At 42.8% G+C, this 18,766-nt stretch overlaps 1 protein-coding gene across 3 annotated transcripts in view; it reads left to right on the top strand.

Moving 5' to 3' along the window:
* The first annotated feature begins 7,774 nt into the window (after positions 1-7,774).
* The window catches only part of MBOAT1 (membrane bound glycerophospholipid O-acyltransferase 1), a 57,735-nt gene continuing 46,743 nt past the window's right edge, over positions 7,775-18,766 (top strand). For all 3 annotated transcript variants that reach the window (XM_074897908.1, XM_074897907.1, XM_074897906.1), the window contains exon 1: positions 7,775-7,927. In XM_074897908.1, the coding sequence (XP_074754009.1) occupies positions 7,838-7,927 (90 nt within the window). In that variant the 5' untranslated portion in view covers positions 7,775-7,837. The remainder of the gene's footprint in view (positions 7,928-18,766) is intronic.

Raw genomic sequence — 18,766 nt, 5'->3', positions numbered from 1 at the left:
TACTGCTAAGAAACCTGGAATTTGTTCACCTACAGTCACTTAATACTGTAGGTATGGTACTCTCTCTGAGCAACTGCTAAAGCAGGCAGTGCTCAACTTCATCTCAATTGTTTCCCTTAACCAGATCTCTTTTTTCCTCCAGAAGTAGCCTCACACTTACGGGACAGTCAGAAGGTGTGCCAGTATCCACTATAAGTTTATAAAATATCTGTTGACAGATGTGATTGATGGGAGACTTTGAAGACAAAGGTCTCAGTTTCTCTTCCTTGTAGTATCCACAACCTTTTTTGATGATTCTGGCTTGAGGCAGCTACACGAACTGATCCACCCAGGAGGGTCTGTTAAGTGGCTGCCTTTAAAACAAACATCATCAATGTTTTAGAGATCAGCCAGCAGGGGTCCTGCCTTTGCCGGTGATGGAAACACACTTAAAGGTCCCATTGTTAACTGGGTCATGTTCTTTCTGGTGGAGCTTAGCGGGCACTGAATTCAGCCCTCTCACCCATGCATATAAATATTATACTCATAATAATAATCACAGCAGTAATAGGTTTGTTATGTTTATTATCACTGCGCCAAGCAGCTGTATTTGTGGAGGAAGACCCTATTTTGCTGGATGTTACACAAGCCCTGAATAAAGCAGGCGGCCCCGGCTGAAGGGACTAATGATCTAAGGAGGAGGCAGGATTGAAAGCTGGATATAGACCAGCTGGCGTAGGAGGCCAAGGAAACAATAAGACAGCCCTAATCAGTGAATATGCTGTGATCTCAGCATAACAACTCTCTGTTGATAAACTTCCAGTAGAAAAGCATTTCCCCCCTCCTGAAACAATAAGGAAAAAAAAGTTTTACGAAGTAATTTAAAAAATGATAGTATATTAATCTTGCATGTTTATTGGGGTCAACTCCTAATTGTAAAAGGGCAAGTTCAGAAGAAAACCCAGAAGTGATTGTTTGAAAATCTAGCATAAGGGCTAAACGCTTGTCTTAGCGTGGATGGATAGACAATGGGAACCTAGAAAAGGAACAATGACACGAGATGGAGCAAAACAGAATATGCAAAAATAGGAGCGACATGTTCAAAGAGGTGAATTTGGGAAGTACATTTTGCAGTAACAGTGTGATTGGACAAGAGTAATTTACCAATGCTGCAGGAAAAAAATAAAGTTTCAGTAATCAAAATAAGAGACAGTAGGAGCCTGGATGAGATTATAGCTGAGCATATGTTGACTAGATCTCTAGGTATTCACTCAAGTAGAATAATGAAGCACCATTTTAAAGTAGAAAAAGGCAATTTCAATGAAATAAATAAATTAGAAAATCTTTACAATCCAGAATTTCTTGTAGTTACATAATTAATATATTGGTCGTCTTAAATAACACTCATCAGCTTCAAACCATACTTATCCCTAATTTCTTTTTTCCTTTGGACACTGTTTGAAAAAGTCATGACTATCCACAACTAGAACAGCAGTACACACGATTTGACCTCTTCAACAGTGCACTGTAGGACAATGTGTTCAGTTAGCACTAGTGTTACTAGATACCTCATTCAGGCTATACATGTTGCAGAGCAATGGATTTAGCTAATGGTGTTATTTGATAGCACTAGTGGACTAAAAACTTTGTAGATCTTGGCTCCCTGAATCCGTGCACCAGTACTGAATGATTTCTGCAATGTAATTTAATCTTTTCCATGAGACTTTTGACTACAATTGAAAGGCTTGTTTGCTTATACAAGTTTAATTTTTCTTTATATCAAATTGTGGTATTATACCTACAGCTTTAAAACACTAGAACAGCTGTCTCCTAACTGCAAGTCTTGACTGGTTTCAACATTTATTTTTTTTTTTCCCCCACCTATTATATTTTCTACAAAAAGGATTTCTGGGAACCAATTATGATATAAGTAATTGGAACTATTTCTCTATCTTTCTGACAAAGTTAAAAAGACTCTTCTCTGTGTTGTACAGTTTCCCCTCTAGATGGTAGCACAGAACAAACTCTAATGTATCATACTTGCACTGTGAAAGCTGGGATGATACTAATGAAAAGAGATGTTGTTGGTGAAATACAATTCAAAGAAGCTGAAAAGTCATGCTATATTAAATTACTTTTGTGTTCCGTTTTCATCTGACAAAGGTGAGTTATGCTGGATACACTGGCAGTTCATAGTAAACTTAAACCCTGAATTTTGAAGAAATGTTACTATCAAAAACTTCAGTGCACTACGATTTGCTTTACATGACTGTTCTGGCAGTTTTAAGAATACAAACATTGTTTGTTTGTTTGTTTTTTTTTAAATATAAAACATTATTTTAATACTCCTGGATGTCTTTTCTTTATAGAATCCTTCTCTTGTATTTCCTCAAATGTAGTTGAACTAAAATCTCCACATGTCCAACAGTTACTGCCTGGATCCTGAACTATTTCCATCAACTTTTACCTTTTCATATTAGTTATGGTAATTCTCATTAAACTTCAATTTTTGCAATTTCTCATTTTGTACATCACAAAATGCCCTTCCAGGTTTTTAGTTTTAAGATTATTCAATATCTCAGAATGTTCCTGAATGAAGAGTAGTAGAGCTCACAAAAATATCCAATATAAACCTTCTTCTTTTCAATTCACTATTAAATGGAAAAAAAGGATCTTTCTATATTTACATGTGCCTGCCTTAGGACCCCTGGTTTTATTAAAGTCAAGAGATGCCTCTCAGCAGTGAGAAAAGAAACTAGGCTGCAAAATTATCTCAAGTCTAGACACAAAAGGCCTCACGTTGGTAGAATGAATCGCAAGCTATAAAGTATATGCAAACCTCTATTCATCGTCTTCTATTGACTTTAATTTTGCATCAATAGATCCTGATTCTAATTCACTACTATTTGAAAATATTATAAATCATTATCCCATGATCTCTGAAGTCTCCATCAGCAGGTAACATTCTCTTTTGATAATGGTGAAGGCCATCAGTGCTACCTTACAGCCATGTGGCTGGATGGATGTTATCTGTCTCAGCTGCTCAGCTTTGTTTCTTGCAATATCATTTATCTTCTAGACCTGCAGTTCATTCACAGGCCACCACAGTTACTATGCCTGAGTTTCCAATGTCAGAAGGAATCAGGATTTGAGAACAAACTCATTCCCCTTCATTCTGAAGCAAAAGTTGCACAGGAGTAATTTCTAGCTCATCTCTGGTTTCATTCACACACACGAGATAACAATGTGAAGGTGCCCATAAGTTATTTCCTTAACTGCAGAATTAAATTCTTGGTTTCTTCCGCCCACTCCTGATCCAACCTTTTCTGGATTCTTCCAAAATGAGTGTTGGCAAGACCAGTGTTTAAAACACCTATGCAAAGCTAAAAGGGACTTTTTAGTGGCAGACTAACATTTCTATTGATGAAATCATTCTAGATGTCTCACAAAGCTGCTACGCGGTGCTTGGGTGCTGCACCAGCAACCTTCACTCTTGGATTTCTTAACTATTAAATTGTCTTTGTGACTTCTCCACATTGTCCAGTGAATTGTTTTCTACTGTTTGTATCGTAAAACAAAACCTTCCACTGAAGAGTAACATGCACCGTATAGAACTGTATCCATCAGGCAGGGTCAGAGAATCACAGAGCAGCACTCACTTCTGTATACAAACAGGTAGAAACTGTGCAGCAAACCATGAAGTGAGTAGACACCCAGGCAGCTATGGTATAATGGGGAAACTACAGCCATTGTACAGAAGTTACACATCACAAATCCATTAGACATTTCTGAATGTTAAGGGTGATCCTGTCAAGAAAGTATATTTATTTCCAGATTATTGGGGGTAAGGTTTTGCACCCACAGAAATCAAATAATCACAGAATAGTAGAGAATACTCTCTCCTGGATTAATAGCTGTTTAAAAGGAAATAAATAAAGGAAGAGAATAAATGTCGAGTTGGAAATTAATAAGAAGGTATCTGTCTAAGTTTTTGGAAAAGGAAATGAGAAGACAAAGTTAGCAAGGATAAGAAATAATTCAGGAAAATCAAAGCTTCATTACAGAGTTGTAATATATTTCACAATGTTGCATTGTGGGGCAATATAAAGACTGTTAACATTTAATATTGATAAATGTAAACAGGAAAAAGCAACTCTGATTATACATACACATTAGACTGTAAACCACCTATTACTTTTGAAAAAATAGACTTTGAAGTCACTGGGGATGATGACAGTAATTCTTGGTAAAGGAATATAGAAAACACTATGTTACCACATAAATCTATGGTCTGTTCCTTTCAAAAGGGGTGAAAAGGAAGAACAAAGATACCAATAACTTCCATATAATGCAAGATTAACCAGACTCTTCAGTCCCAGGGTATACACAACTCAGGGTATATAAAGTTATGAATAGCATGGGGGAGGTGATTAAGCAATGATTACTCACTTATTTCTCATAGCACAAGAACAAGACGGCACCCAATGAAATTAGAGGGCAGCTGCTTTAAAACAAACCAAAGGAAGTACTTCTTCATACAGCACATAATTAAATAGCGGAACTCACGGGATACTGTAGAGGTTAAAAATATAAGTGAATTCAAAAAATATTAGACATGTAACACAGGTCCATCAGTGGCTATTAAACATGATATTGCAGATGAAATTTCCATCTAGAGTAGTGCTGATGGCTAGAAGCTGGGAGAGTACAAAGTAAAAGGATTGCTCTGTATTTGTCATGTTCCCTGTACACCTCGTCTAAGCATCCACAGTTGTCACTCTCAGAGACAAGAGACCTAAATAACCTTTTGGTCTGACAGGTTATTGGCTACTTATACAGCTTGTAGGTGGTCCTGCCAGAGGAGGATGGGGCAACAGACAGCGACATACAATGTCCTAATGTGCAAATGTGCAAATTAGTTTACAAATGAAATACAGCAGTGGTGCAAAGGTACTCAAGATGGGTCCATTCAGACACAGTAGGGTGTGGGAGAGCTTTCTAGCCTAAATGGCGTGTATTCCAAATGTAGCTTCACTGAGCCAGTTCAGGTCCAGGAGTGTGCTCTCAGTTGGATTTAGCCCTGTCAAATGTCCCTTGGCTCCATGCCCTGACAGTTCAAGTGTCTCTTATAGCAGGGCTTCCCTTTTCAGGAGCACAGACTCTGCATAACACACTGCACTGCTGGCTCCATACATCTGTACTACCCTGTAACCAAGCTAGAAAAGCTCCCTCAGAAGGGGGTGCACCAAAGGCTGCGTTAAGGAGACATCAAACCAAGCTCTACTGCTGAGAGCTCAGGTTTGGAAGCAGAATCTCTTCTTCTTTTGGGATTGTACCACCCTTCTCTGACTACATACTGTAGAGCTGACAGTATTTTGCTTATGTTTGCTATATTTCTTAGCTTATTCTTAGCTACAAGCTAAAGAAGGAGCACTGAAATTCAGGAATAGTAGTTCTTACTGGTAATAATTTTTCTAATAATTTCAACTTGTTTTTTTCCTCCCATTGCCTCTCAGCTTCTTCTCACTGTCTCCCCAGTGCTTCCATCTTAATACTATTTTGCCTTTCTTCTCAAACTTCTGTCCTACTCCCTTCTTGGTGATACATTTCCCTCACCAGTTCTGTCCCCCTAACTATAGCTCCCTCTGCTTCTGTTAATTTGTATCTGTAGCCAGCTTTGCTCTAGTTCCTTTCACTAGGTTTCTTGTGCTAACCCACTTCAGAATGACCATCTTCCTCATTCTTGTGCTCTTGCTCCTGGCTTTCTCCATCTGTCCTTTTCTCCTTCCAGCTGTTTTCCGGAGCAGCTGTTTCCACCACCGCACAAAGTCCAGATGGCTGAATACTGACTAGAGAGACAGGCATGCTCTTCTCAGTTCCTGTGCCTGAAGCCCTGTGATACCCCACTCTGCTCCTGTAGTGGCAGAAATAGATGGAGTCCAGTCACATGGAGGAAATGTGAAGGGCTGAAGAATGCAGATGGTATTCAGAGATGTTATATACCGACCCCCTGAGTCCTCACATAGATTATGCATGGCTTTTTCCCCAGAACCCTGGCAATTGGTCACTCTTGAGTAGTTTCACAAAGATGATGAAGGGCATTTCCTCGATTCCAGGAAAACTACCATGTCTAAACTTGAAGTCACCATCCCAGAGGTACAAGATTTCCATAGTGAAAAAGCTTTGAGAATATCTGTAGTGTGTGTAATAAATTACTTCTGTTCCCAAAAGCAGGTCAATGGTTTTAGCTGAAGCTCAACAAAGCAGACTGCTTGTGGTAGAAACAGCCCATGGAAAGTTCCACCCAGATGACAGTTTCAGGCTGGCAAAGTTTAAACAACTGGAAAGAGGGACTTCCAATGGAAAATGTTAGGAACTCTCATGTATGGCTACTCAGTCCTTCCAAACAGCTTACTTTCCCTACTTAGAGAATGTGTGTGCATGTATGTAAATATAGATATTTATATATATTCAAACTGGCACCACTAAACCAATACTATTAAGAGAACAATTGCTGTAAAACAAACCCCTTCCCTATGGAACCATTTTTGCCTGGATTTTCCAGCACAGCACCCACTTGCACAGTATAAGCAGGACACCTGAACACGGCATGCTACCGTTTTAAGCCACTACTACAGCTTCACCTACCACAGTTGGCAATTATTTGAAGAAGAGAAAATGACGGGCCTATTAAAGAGCCTGAAACTGAGCACGCAGAGAACCTTTGGGGTATTTCAGGTTCTAAGCATGCCAGCAGCACGAGCTGAACAGAAAGCCTTGCAATGCTGCCTATGCTCTCCTTGGAACACAATGCTACATTGTCTGGGGCAAGGGTAAGAACACTCCTTCTGCAGATAGATGATCTTGGCAGAAGTACGTTTTTAATGGCTACATTTCACTTACAAGATAAACATATCACTTAAAACTCCAACTCTTTTTTCATTTTTTTCCCCGATCAAGGAAAAGTCACCATTTCCCCATATCACATGCATCTTAGTTTCCAGCAACGCGAACCACTGGCTGAATTCTTGGTAATTCTCCATTAAAAACGTTAGTACTTCTAAGAACAATGACTGAAAAAACCACACCTGTGTTCAAAAAACAAACTAAAAAAACTTCTTACAACTGTTTTGGTTCTGAAACTCCAGCTCTCCTGGAGTGAACTGGCACCTTGGCCCCGCAGCTGTCAGGGAAGCTGATGCTTCTGACGAGAAGCTGGCTCAGGGGAGCTCGTTTCAGCTGGGGCTGTTGGTGCGCGCTCGGTTGAGCCGAGCTCACCCGCCCCACGGTGAGCCCGGTACCGCTGCGAGCGGGTGCTGTGTACCCGCGCCGGGCACGCTCGCCGTCACCGGCGGGCGGGCGGGCGGACGCGCTGCCCCGCTACCCCCCTCCCGATACCCAGCTGCACCACCCGGGCTTTAGCCGCTCTGCCCCCCTGCCGGCCCGGGGGACCCCCGGGAGGGGACGCGCAGGAGGTTTTTCACTTCCCGTAAGCCACGCGCCGCCGCAGGGCGGGGGTGGGGGGGACAGAGCAGCTGCCTCTCAAATTCGAAGGCGGCCGGGACAGCCCGCTGCTCTAACGTTAACCGCCTACCCCGCCCTTCATCCCGGGTGCGAGGGGAGGGAGGCGGCGGCGGCAGCGGCAGGTGAGGCCGCGGGCCAGGGCGAGGGCGAGGGCGACGACTCGGCACTCCCCGCCCGCCGGGCCCGGCCCGGCGCCCGCCCCGCCCCGGCCGTTGAGGGCGGGGCCCGCCCCGCCGCAGAGCGCCCCCTGCGGCTGGGCGGCCGGCGCGGCGCGGCGCGGGGCGGCGGCCGGGGGTGTGTGAGCGAGTGTGCGAGTGTGTCGGGGGGATGCAGCATGGCCGAGCCGCCCGGCGCCCCGCACCGCACCACCGGCTCCACATTGCTGCACCCGCTGAGCGGGCTGCTGGGCATCCCGCTGGACCAGGTGAGGCTGCGTGCCGGGCCGGGACGCGGCGGGTCGCGGGGGGCTCGTGGCGTGTGTCCTGAAGGTGTCTCGGCGCGGGGGGGCCCGTCCGGCAGAGACGCGTGTCCCGTGGGTGTCGCGCCCTGCATCTGCCGGAGGGCCTCGGGGGCAGCGCCGAGACACCGTCCCCCGCGGAACGCCCCGGGGTCGGGACGCGTTTGGGCGAGGTGGGACCGGGGCCGGGGCCGGGCTGAGCCGGGCCGGCTGGCGGGCGGCTGCTACCGCCGAAGCCCTTTATTTTTCCCGGCAGTGCCTGGCGCTTGTCGCGCTCTTGCAAAAAAGAAGTCGCTGCTGCTGCTGGATGCTGTCAGCCACGGTGCCGAGCTAAGTGCGGAGAAGTGTGAGGTGCTGCCGTAGCTGAGGTGCTTTCCCGCCTCTGGGCGACTGTTGGGGAACCGGCAGCGTGCGGGAGGGCGGCCGCGAGGCGTCTTGTGAGAAATGGTTACGTTCAGGCGCTGCTTTTGCGGCCGCAGATGTGTCGAGGGGAGGCACAGGAGTCTCTTCCAGCCTAGTACAGGAGCCCGGTGGAATTGCAAAGTGGGTTTATGGAGAAGACCTCTGAAACGCACGGGCACGCGTACGGCAGAGCGGTCTGACGGCGAGCAAGCTACTATGAGATGCTTAACAGCGTAATATATTTTTGCCTGTGGTGTTGTCTGGTCGTTTATAGGCACCTAGTTAAGCTGACCCCCAACAGGCAGAAAACGTTGCTCCCCCACCGCCACCCTTTATTGTCTCTCAAGCCTGCCGTGCACCTGCTGCCTTCCTGCATTCTTTCAGCAAGGAGGAACCTAGGTTGGGAAGTTTGCGCTGACCAGAAAGTCTCCACCAAACTATTAGGAGGCTGAGCTGTGCTTTAAGAAACCAGGGCAGCAGAGCCATGCTGTTAAAAATCAACAGAAGATTGACATTTATTTGCTTTCTTCTGTTTGCAGAGTGGCTGGTGCTATGTGTCATTTTTACTACTGTTTGTTTTTAAAGTTGAGTAAGAAATATATCATTTTATAGATTAAACCCCTACACCTAACCATGCCAGTTTTTCCTTTTTTAACAGAAAACAGGTTTTGATGCAAAAAATGAGATCTGTTGATCAGCACTAAAACAGTCAATCAATAAAGGCCTGTAATTATCTATAAGCTAATACTTTAATTTAGGAGAAGGCGTGCAAACAGCAAAAGCTTCTTTTTTTGAGGTATTCTGTGCTGTGATTGATGAATATGGGAACACCAAAGGAACCAGGAATAGCAAACGTTTACTATTCCAGCTTGTTTACAACACCGTGGCGTACCTACAGTGTTAGGCTGCCTGGGTTGCTGAACAAGAAAAGAGTTGACAGCTTGCAGTTTTTCATTCCAAGCTTTCCAAAACTTGTCCTTCCATTCAGCCAAGGTGATACAAAGACGATGTTGTCCGTGGAGAAAATTCTTCCCGTGCTCTTCTGGGCCTGAGCATGCTTCGCTCCATCTGGTTAGGTGCTGTGTTTGTCCCAGAGCCCTGGTCTCACGGATGCTGATGGTGGGCTCCCCCATGCCTGGTGGTTTTCATCTTGAGCCCACGCCAGTATGCGGGGGGCACACGCTCTGGGCTTAGCAGCATGTGCAAGCACCTGTAGGTGCTATGCCTGCGAATGACCCCACTGGCTCCAGTGCATTGGAACCATGATGGGCCGGAGGAAAAACCCCTTGCTGGGGTGTATTACAGAACTGCAGCATAGCTGTGCTGAAATGCAGCTTTTCTCACCTGAAAATCACCTTCCTTTCCTGTGTTGTGTGCCCCCCCCCCCCCAAATACTGCTTATCCCTGTGAGATTATGCTATCAATCATTTAAAAGAGTTTCCCCCACCCTCCTTGCTACACTGCAACGTGCTGGACCCTCAGCAATTTCTGCTGCCCTGAAGTAGGAAATACCCAGACTGCTGCGTGGAAGCATTGTGCCACCAGTCCCCTGAAATTACATGAATTTCAACTCTGATCTGCAGTGCTAATGCCCTCGGAAGCAAAATGAAACCACTTTCAACGCTTTCACAGAGCTCTTTGCCAGGTGAATTGGCAACCTTCCTCATGAGAGCGACACAGGGCTTTTGCTCAGGGGGACAAGAAAAGCTCACTTGCTCCTCTGTACAGAACGGAACTCTGCATATGAAAGACTGTTTTGCTAGATCTGAATCCCACATGTAGCAGGGGCTGGTTTTATACGAGTCTGTTATTGCAATCCTAATGGCCTCTCTATGCCTTCCACGCAGTGGCTAGGCTGCAAGACAGGAGGTAATCTCTGGTTTGTCGCTGTATGGCAGCGTCATCTTGCGTGGCCTGTTGGATGGTGACAGCCTAAATCTCCCTCCAGTCCGTGTGGCTGGTGGTTGCCCATGGCTGGCCGTGAGCCTTCAAAAAATATTGAGAAGTGCCCAGAGAGTGAGAGGCAAAGGCGCACAGGTGAAGTTTAGACCCCCCGAGTCACTGTGGTATGTAAAAGCTGTGTGTGTCTGCCTCTGCATTAAGTGCACAGGGGACTTGTCACTTCTTTTATGGAGATAGTTTTCCATGAGGTCTGCGCTATGAAAGAGATTTCAGTCTGAGAGAAAGACCAGACAAAAGGTTGAGCTGAAGTTTTGAAAAACGAAAGTCATAATCGTTACCCTTTCATAGCAGGGGCAGAAAAGCTGTAGTAATGATAGGTGGAAAATGTTTTGTCATCTAATAAGCAGCTACAGTATCACTCACTATGGGAAGCATGGATGAATATGAAAATGTAATTTTCCACATTGGTTGTTTTCTTCATTTTAAAAAACTACAACTGAGGTTTAAAAACAGTGCAGAATTACAGGGGATGAAATTCCTAGCTGTGCTGTATACCTGGCAGGCTGTTCACATTTTATTTAGTAGACAGTGTACTGTATGAGAAAATAGCGATGTTTTTCTGCTTTAGATGCTAAAATGATCCTGATGCTTCAGTGTGTGTTTGCATTTCTCTTTAATGGATGATTTGTCTTTGAATTTAGCACTGAAATACTGTTTTTTAAGAAGTGCTATTTTCAGTAACAAGATTAATGAGCTTGAAAGAGGATGAAAAGACTCTGTGTTCAATTCATCCTCATATCCCAGGAAAGCAGACTTTGAAGTTTAGCTGACATGTTCTAAAAATATCTGGCTAGATCAGGGACATACCTTCAGCAGCATGTGGAAAAGAGTTTTGGGGTGGTTTTTTCCTTATCATGTACACCCTAAATCACTGATTCTGGAACATCATCCCTCCAGTGTGCTTATACAGTAACTTTTGGCAAAGTATATACGTTTTTTGTCATATATGCCCTAAATCACTGGTTTTGGGACATGGTCCTCTACCATAAACCAGTGAGATATATAAAGTTAAATGTTAAACTTTTAATAGTGTAATTTCTGTAAACAAAATGCATGTGTGTATAAATACAGCGAAGAAATAAATACACTCTTTAAAGGTATATTAAAAGTAAGTTTAATGACATTGTTTATCTGTATGTAGTTTTACCATGCCTTTCTAAGCTCTGGGCATTTCCAGAAATAATTCAGATTCAAAGGGTTAAGACATACGATTAAAAAGTTTCACTTCTCAAGGTTATTTTGCAGTACCTTTGATATCCCAGGTTACCTATTACTGTAGGAGCAGATGTAGGAGCAAATGCAAAACTTCAACTGCCGTGCAACAAACCTTACGTTTTAATAGGCCTTTCCCTGATGTATGTCAGGCAGTACCAAGTTTGTTGACTTTCAGGGAAATATGTTCTGTGTTCAAGGAGACTCTCTCAAAAAAATGTTAGAGCATGCTCTCATGTTTGTATCAGAGGGCTTTTAACTTCAGTGTTTTCATTGATGAGGCCAGCCATATTTCCTCAGAGGGGAAAATGTGCATTTAAACTTAATTTTGGATGCTTTGACTGCTGGTTGTACACCTTATTTTTTCATTTTAATCCTTTCATGGGAGCTGGTCTGCATAGTTATGTTTTGGCAGCAGTTTAAGTAAAACACTATCTCTGTGGGGGGACTGTGGGACATGCTTCTGAGTCTTGGGACAGTTGAAGTATTAGAGATGTCTTCCCACCATTTCTTGAGTTTGAATAGCGCTCTTCCCAAGACATGCTGATGAACTGGTCTGAAAAGAAGATGAAGAAGAAAAAAAAAAAAGTGTATTTTTTTTCCTTTTACAAAAATCAACATGAATTCTGATTCCAAAATTAGGGGTTGTTTTGTTAAATTCCACGTTTCTCAGCTCTTTTATTGTCCAACTGCTATGTTTTACTCCTGTGCTTTCTGGTTTAGCTAGTAAGCAGATATGTTGGTCCCAAGCCTCTTTGCATGACTTTTCTAATCCACTTTTTGGGCAGTGAAAAACCAAATAAAAAAATCAGCTTTCTAGGAACTCAATAGACTTAGGCTGGGAAATTTGAGGCTTCTGCAATGGTTGTCAGTAGAGGCATTAGAAGATGTAATGTTGAGGAAAAAAGGTAATTTGTTACAGATTGAAGAGAGGTAACTGAAGATGGAAGTTCACGGAAGACCTAAGTGGGGTTAGTATCTGATTTCTAACTGAAAAAAGGCACTCTAAGGCAACGGCAACAGCTGTCCATGTTTGGTATGAACTGTGCTACATACTCATTTCCTAATGCCAGTCATTTTGCAATTGAAAATTCTATGTTTTCATTTTGAATTACAGCAGTACTCGTCAGATTTAATACCTCCCTATCTGAAACCCTCAACTGCAAAAAATAAAGCTGTGTAACTTTTATTTGGGAAAGAGTAAGCAAAAATGAAATGTGAAATCAACATCTTAAAACACATTATAGAGAGATATTGATTAGGTTGCCAAAACCAACTTTAATATTTTCTGACTTTTGTGAAACTGTTGTCCTTCAGAGAAATCATTAGCTTTTTACTGTAATGCCATGAAGGACATAGCCCTTGATTTAAAGAACAGAGGCACAGTCTTGCTGACCCTGTTCGGGGTAGCCAGTTAAACAGGTGCCTGCAAGCAGAGCAGTTTATAGCGCTTGTAGGCTGCACGGCTTTTCTGTACATTATAGCAAATCCACTCTCTAACTTGTTGCGCTGCTTGTGCAGGGCCCAAGATTCTGCATGTTCCCGAGACAGAGGTATAGTACTTTCCAAAGATTAAGGCCGTCTCCAAAGCATTTCTTTCTGTTCAGGTCAACTATTACTAACAATTGCAGTCATACACATTTTCCTCTGCCTTGGAAACCTGTGCTGCCTTTTTCAACGTGTTCTCACTCAGTTTGGCACTGCAGTCTTGAACCTCATGGCTGATGTCTTGATACTATGGGTGTAAATATTTCCACATCCCTCATGCCTTGAAAACAGCATCTGTCCTATTAAGTTTTTCATTTGGCAAGGGACAAAAGTGCAACTGGAATCAGCTGCTTGTAATTTTCCCCCTTTTAAGCACTTTCCTTCTCGTTTGTGTTAAATGAGATCTGGAAAAATAAACATTGAAGTGCTGCATAAAGTTTCCTGAAACCTTCTCTGCACATTAATTGCACCAGCACTGATTTAGTGCTTCTCTGCAGCTATTTTGGGACAATATAAAGCAGTGATGAAGATTCTTGGGCTCCAGCCTAGGGGTCTAGGCACCGAGCACAGAGCTGGCTCTGTGCTTTCAGGGGAGCTCCTAATGCTTAGAATTTACTGTGCGTTGGCCAGCCTGGCACAGTATTTAATGCCCTGGCTGCTCCTTGGCTCCTGTTACAGTTCACAAGAATGGGCAGCACTCGAGGTAGGCTTGCCAAACTGCAAGTGGTGCTGGTAATCCCTGGGCAGGGGAGGCTGCAGCTCTGGGCTTGGCATCAATGCAGAGGTGAATCCAGCCTTTTTTACTTGTCCAAAACCAAGTAAAAAGTCTGATGTCAAGGGCCTGTGTTTTGCTTTGGAGTGGAAAAAAATCCCTCTGTACGTGACCTAGTAGTTACAGGTAACCTTGAGGGTGCCAATCCTCATCTCCTGGATGCTTGAGGAGTCTGGTGGGGGTACTTAAGGAAAACTTCCAGAAACTCAGGCTTTCTCTTAAAAGTTCAGTCTGATGCATACGTTTCTTCTGTCCTTTACTGATAGTGTGAGTGTCTATGTTAATGTATAGTTTGGATCAGGAGTGTGCTTTTGGAATGAATCTCTTTGACTGTCACCACTTAGCACACTTTGTATGTGAAGTGACCCTGGAGCCTCTACGCAGGGTTGCTTTCTGAGAATGTGAAGCTGAAGGATGCACCCCAGGAGCCTACAGTGGTTCAGCTGCTAAAGGGCATGCAGCCTGCAGCACCAGAGCTCAGCTCCTCTGAAGTGAGACCCTCCAGACAATGAGTCACATGAATGTGGGATTCTCATCCTCAGCTGTTTTGCTCTTCAGACCCACTTCTGCTCCACCACAGCACTTGCTAAGATAGGTGTGGTGGAAATTTCTGACCTTCATCTGGTGATTTCTTGAGAGCATAGCACTGGTCAGGCTTGTTTGGTCACTTCTGACAATGTGGAATTCAGTCCCATTCTTCATGGGCCTCAGCTGGGGCAGCCTGTCCTGCTTCTGCCAAGGGGAGAACGGCACATGGAGAAAAACAGCCAAGGGGAAATCCTTTGGGTGGTCCTTCTGCAGAAAAAAGTGGGATTTGATCATTCTCCCTTCTTATGATCTGGACTGGAAATGTTTCTTTACACCAGTCCTTTTTTCTCTGGCGTAAGGCATTTTAAACAGCTTTTGCAAAATCATAGGTGAGCACTGAAGCAAAAACAAAAGCACAAGCAATGGTTTCTGACATAAGTGTTTTTTTAGAAATTGGGGGGGGGGGGGGCTACTTACAGTATGTTGCATCCTTAATGGAGTTGGATGGGAAATAATTTTTCTACTGTATTTTGGGCTTCCCTCATGGTAAGAAAATTTCAGGCGTAAAAAAAATAATCTCAATAATGTGAGAAAAAAATTGGAAACATATTTTTGAATCAAATAAATTGAAACATTTGAAGATTCTCAATTGTTCCTCTAAGTTTTAGTAAAATACCCAAATGAAAATAATTTTGCAACTGAAATTAAAAATATTAACTAGACAACTTTACCAGCTTGGATTTTTTTTTTTTTTTTTTTCCCCAGGAAATGATAGTCATTACTCTGAAAACTGTTAAGTTAGTCAGTCTATAGCATGACTATTGCCATGCTATCTGGTCTTAGGCAAAACAAATACTAGAATAATTAGAATAATCTTTCATTCTTGGTTTCCCCTCTTTCTGAATGCTTTGTCCAGGTAGGATTTGAGGACTCTGAACATTTACCTGGTGTTCCTCAGAGACTGGGTGGCTTGATAATGGGAATTTTGCCTGTGTCCTCACGTGACACACTGCAGAATAGTGGGTGAGATGCGGTCTGAAAGCATGTGAGTTACCTCTCTAGATGACTTATGCAAAGGGTGGATAGACCTGAGTGTGTATATGTGCCTAGTAAATCCCAGACAAAAATCTGGCAATCCTATGGAATAGAAACTTTAAAAATTATTGATCAGTGTCAGATTATATTCTGTGGTTTTCAAGTTCACTGAGTGCATCAGGCTGGGGATGTTTGGGAGGGCAAAAAGGATGAAAGAAAATACTGCTTTAGATCAGTCTTTTGGATTGTGTGCAGAATACTAAAAAACTAAATAACAATTTTAGGCCAAGAAAGAAACTTCAGCTGCTGGCTGTCATGCACAGAAGCATTTGCTTCTTATACAGGCCCTGGTCTTGTGACAAAAGCTTTAATTGGACTTGAGCAATTTCTTCAATTGTAGTTTCTTGTTCAAGAGCAATTTGGCCCTGGTATGCCAATAGGGGAGGAGTGGGGAAGGCAAAATGACGAGGCAAAAACCAAGACATTTGAGGACCTCCCGCTCCCAACATTTCTTAAATAACTTCCATGTTTGTCTTCATGCTCATGTATCAGTTTTTTTGTTTGTTTTGTTTTAAAGGACTGCTGAGTAGAAAAGATGTAATTGTTAAGTCTTACACCTAGCTTGTGACATTATAAACTGGTGAAAGTGTTTTTTTTTTCTGTTATCAGTGCAAGGGAGTGTTAAAGAGTAGTACAGTATTGACTTTGTTTATCTTATGTGTGCAGGGGGGCAGGTTCAAATCACTGACTCCTACGGTTTGCAGTAAGTATTTACATTAGAAGATTCCAGCTGATGAATCAATGATTTATCTATTTGAGAGAGTGTTTTAGAATTAGTTTTTTCACTCAAAAGCAGAGTTTAAGTTGACTTACATTTATACTTTTTATGCAGCAGGGTTTCTGAGGATGTTTTGCCAACTCTGCTGTATTGAAGGTGAAAAACAAGTGTCAACAAATGGTTGGAGACAGTGACTGGGAAGTTAAAGAACTTACTTTTTGAATTGAATCCAGTTTTTGATGGCAGCGTTACACATCCACAGTGGTTTTGTATGCACTGTTAGCACCCACAGTTCTTTATGCCTTTGTGTATGTTTGTGTTCATGCTAATTCTCTTGAGGCAAAAAATTGTGGTCTGTAGTTGCCACAGCGATGATAACACTGCACTCAGTGTATGGGTAGGTTTTGTTTATTATATACAAGTATGTTGAAAGTGTAGGCATTTTGCTGTGGTACGTTGTGAAATATGATAGACTGGTGAGAGAGGAAACATTTGGTTTTTATTCAGAGAATGTAACTAATTTTGTGTTACCTGTTTTGCTACTTCTCTGCTAGGGCATTAGTTCCCAATTGCAGATGTAACATTGAGAAGAAAATGTCCTCAGCAGTATGGAAAAAGAAAGTTTGAGAGCTCTTCTGATGATGCTAACCAGTAAATAAAATGAGGATTAGAACAAGGAATAACCCAGGGCAGAGAGAATTGGGTGACAGAATTGTTTCTGTCCCATTGTAGTTGCTCTTGTCAATTGAAAGACTACTGTAGCTGTTCTTTGTCATAAAACCAGAATGAAAATATGAACAAGGTAAAAGAGAGAAAATTACAGGGTAGACTTCTTTTCTTAAACATACAAAAGCAAAGTGAAAGAACTGGATCATTTGCTTTAGAAATGTGAGTGTTAAGATGGATCATGGTGAAAGTATATGTGAGCAGCATAAATGAAATACATCTAGGACTTTTTCCCTCTGTCTCATGGTGTTTCTCCACCTGAAGAGAAAAATGTGGTAACGTTGGAAGGTTGCAGATTCAACAGTGATTAAACGGAAGTCTTTTTCATGAAGGCCAGAACTGGACTGTGAAACCCATTTCAGCTGGAGGCTGCTAAGGCCAGGAACTTGGCCAGAGCCAGCGGTGGACTTGAATGTTTATGTGAAAAACATGAGTATCTAGAGCGAGATACTTGATAGCTTAAAAGGGAAAGCTTTTGGAAGTGTATACTCTTTTGCTGGCTCCTTTCAGGGCCTGTCCTCTCTGCAGGCACTGGTTTCTGGCAGCTCTGCCTCTGGTGCTGCTGATGTTTTTGGGATCCCAAGTCACTGCTGGCAGTCCCAAGCGAGGTTGCTCCTGTTATGGGTCTGCTAGAGTCGTCATCCCCTCTCAGGGCTTTACTTGACGCTGAATTTATTACTTGACTTTCTTCACATGGTGATAGAGCTGGAAGCAGAAGGTCTCTGTAGGGAAGATCAGCCAACACCCAGGAAAGGTCACTTTTCCAACATCCCACTTTGAAGAAGCCCAAGCTACAGCTGTCCTTCTAATAGTTTATATAGGAAGTGAATGGCCCCTTATATACTTTGTGATGTATTTCCCTCTTGGTTACCCTCTTGCTTCTCTGTTCTGATTTTTAACTGTTGTGTTTGGGGTTTTTTGTTCATATGCTGAGCAGTTCCTCTCTGTTCAGTTCATGCTGCATATCTCTAATGCTGTATTTGGGGGTTTTGTGATCTGCATATTCTCTTTGAAGAGACTGTACCAGCAGGTTCTGGTGTAGTCTGCCTTCATCCTTTGATACCGATCTGCCATACTGATCAGTAGTCCGTTATCTAACTTTATCAGTCTTACATTTTACCTGTGCTTTTACCTCAGTTGTCTATCTCAGTCAGGCTTCCTGTTTTTTTGGCCTGGATAGAGTTGAATCAGGGTTGAAATGATTATTAGGAGAAAATTGATTCAGTATCTGCCTCCTCTTTTTCCCTTTTCTCTGACACTTCAGTTTTTGAGCATAGTTGCTAATAAGGGCAACGTACCAGACCAGTTTGGAAGACCCTAAATGGCAGGTGTGTCTCTTGTTTCCTGTGTCTAGGACCAGGTCTTTGCAATTGCTTGCGCTATTTCTGCCTATGAGATTGGCCTCACTTATTTTCTGGCAAGTGGAACTACTGACCTGTACCCTGAAGAAGCTTTGAGCAGGTAGTGGGGATCCAGGTCTTTGGTAATCCTCTTCAGAGTCTCCTCTCTCTCATCCTGTATAAAGTACGTGATGCTCATTGCTCAGGTGCCTTCCAGCGTTAGGGAAGCTGAAATGCTACCATACTCTGCACTGTAGTGCTACAGTAACAGTGGAAAAAACTCCATGCGCATTTTGTGATATCTTCAATTTGCTAAAAATCAAACCTGAAATGCTTTTTCAAAGTGCTTCTGAGATAACCAGATGTTAGTGGTATAAAACCTTGCACTAGAGAGATTGAAACAGCCGTACAGATCATGCAAAGTCTTAGTTCTTTTAAAGCCTGCTTTTTTAGGCTTTATGTTTAAAGGGCTTGTTTGAAAGGGAAGTTACAGTTATTTATGCAACTTAAAGGATTGTTGAATTTCTTTTCCTTAACTATGTTCAAGTTCATAGAGTATTTTG

The sequence above is a fragment of the Athene noctua genome, chromosome 2, assembly GCF_965140245.1.
Source record: "Athene noctua chromosome 2, bAthNoc1.hap1.1, whole genome shotgun sequence".
NCBI classification, from domain to species: domain Eukaryota; kingdom Metazoa; phylum Chordata; class Aves; order Strigiformes; family Strigidae; genus Athene; species Athene noctua.
This window is presented reverse-complemented; position numbering and strand designations above follow the sequence as displayed.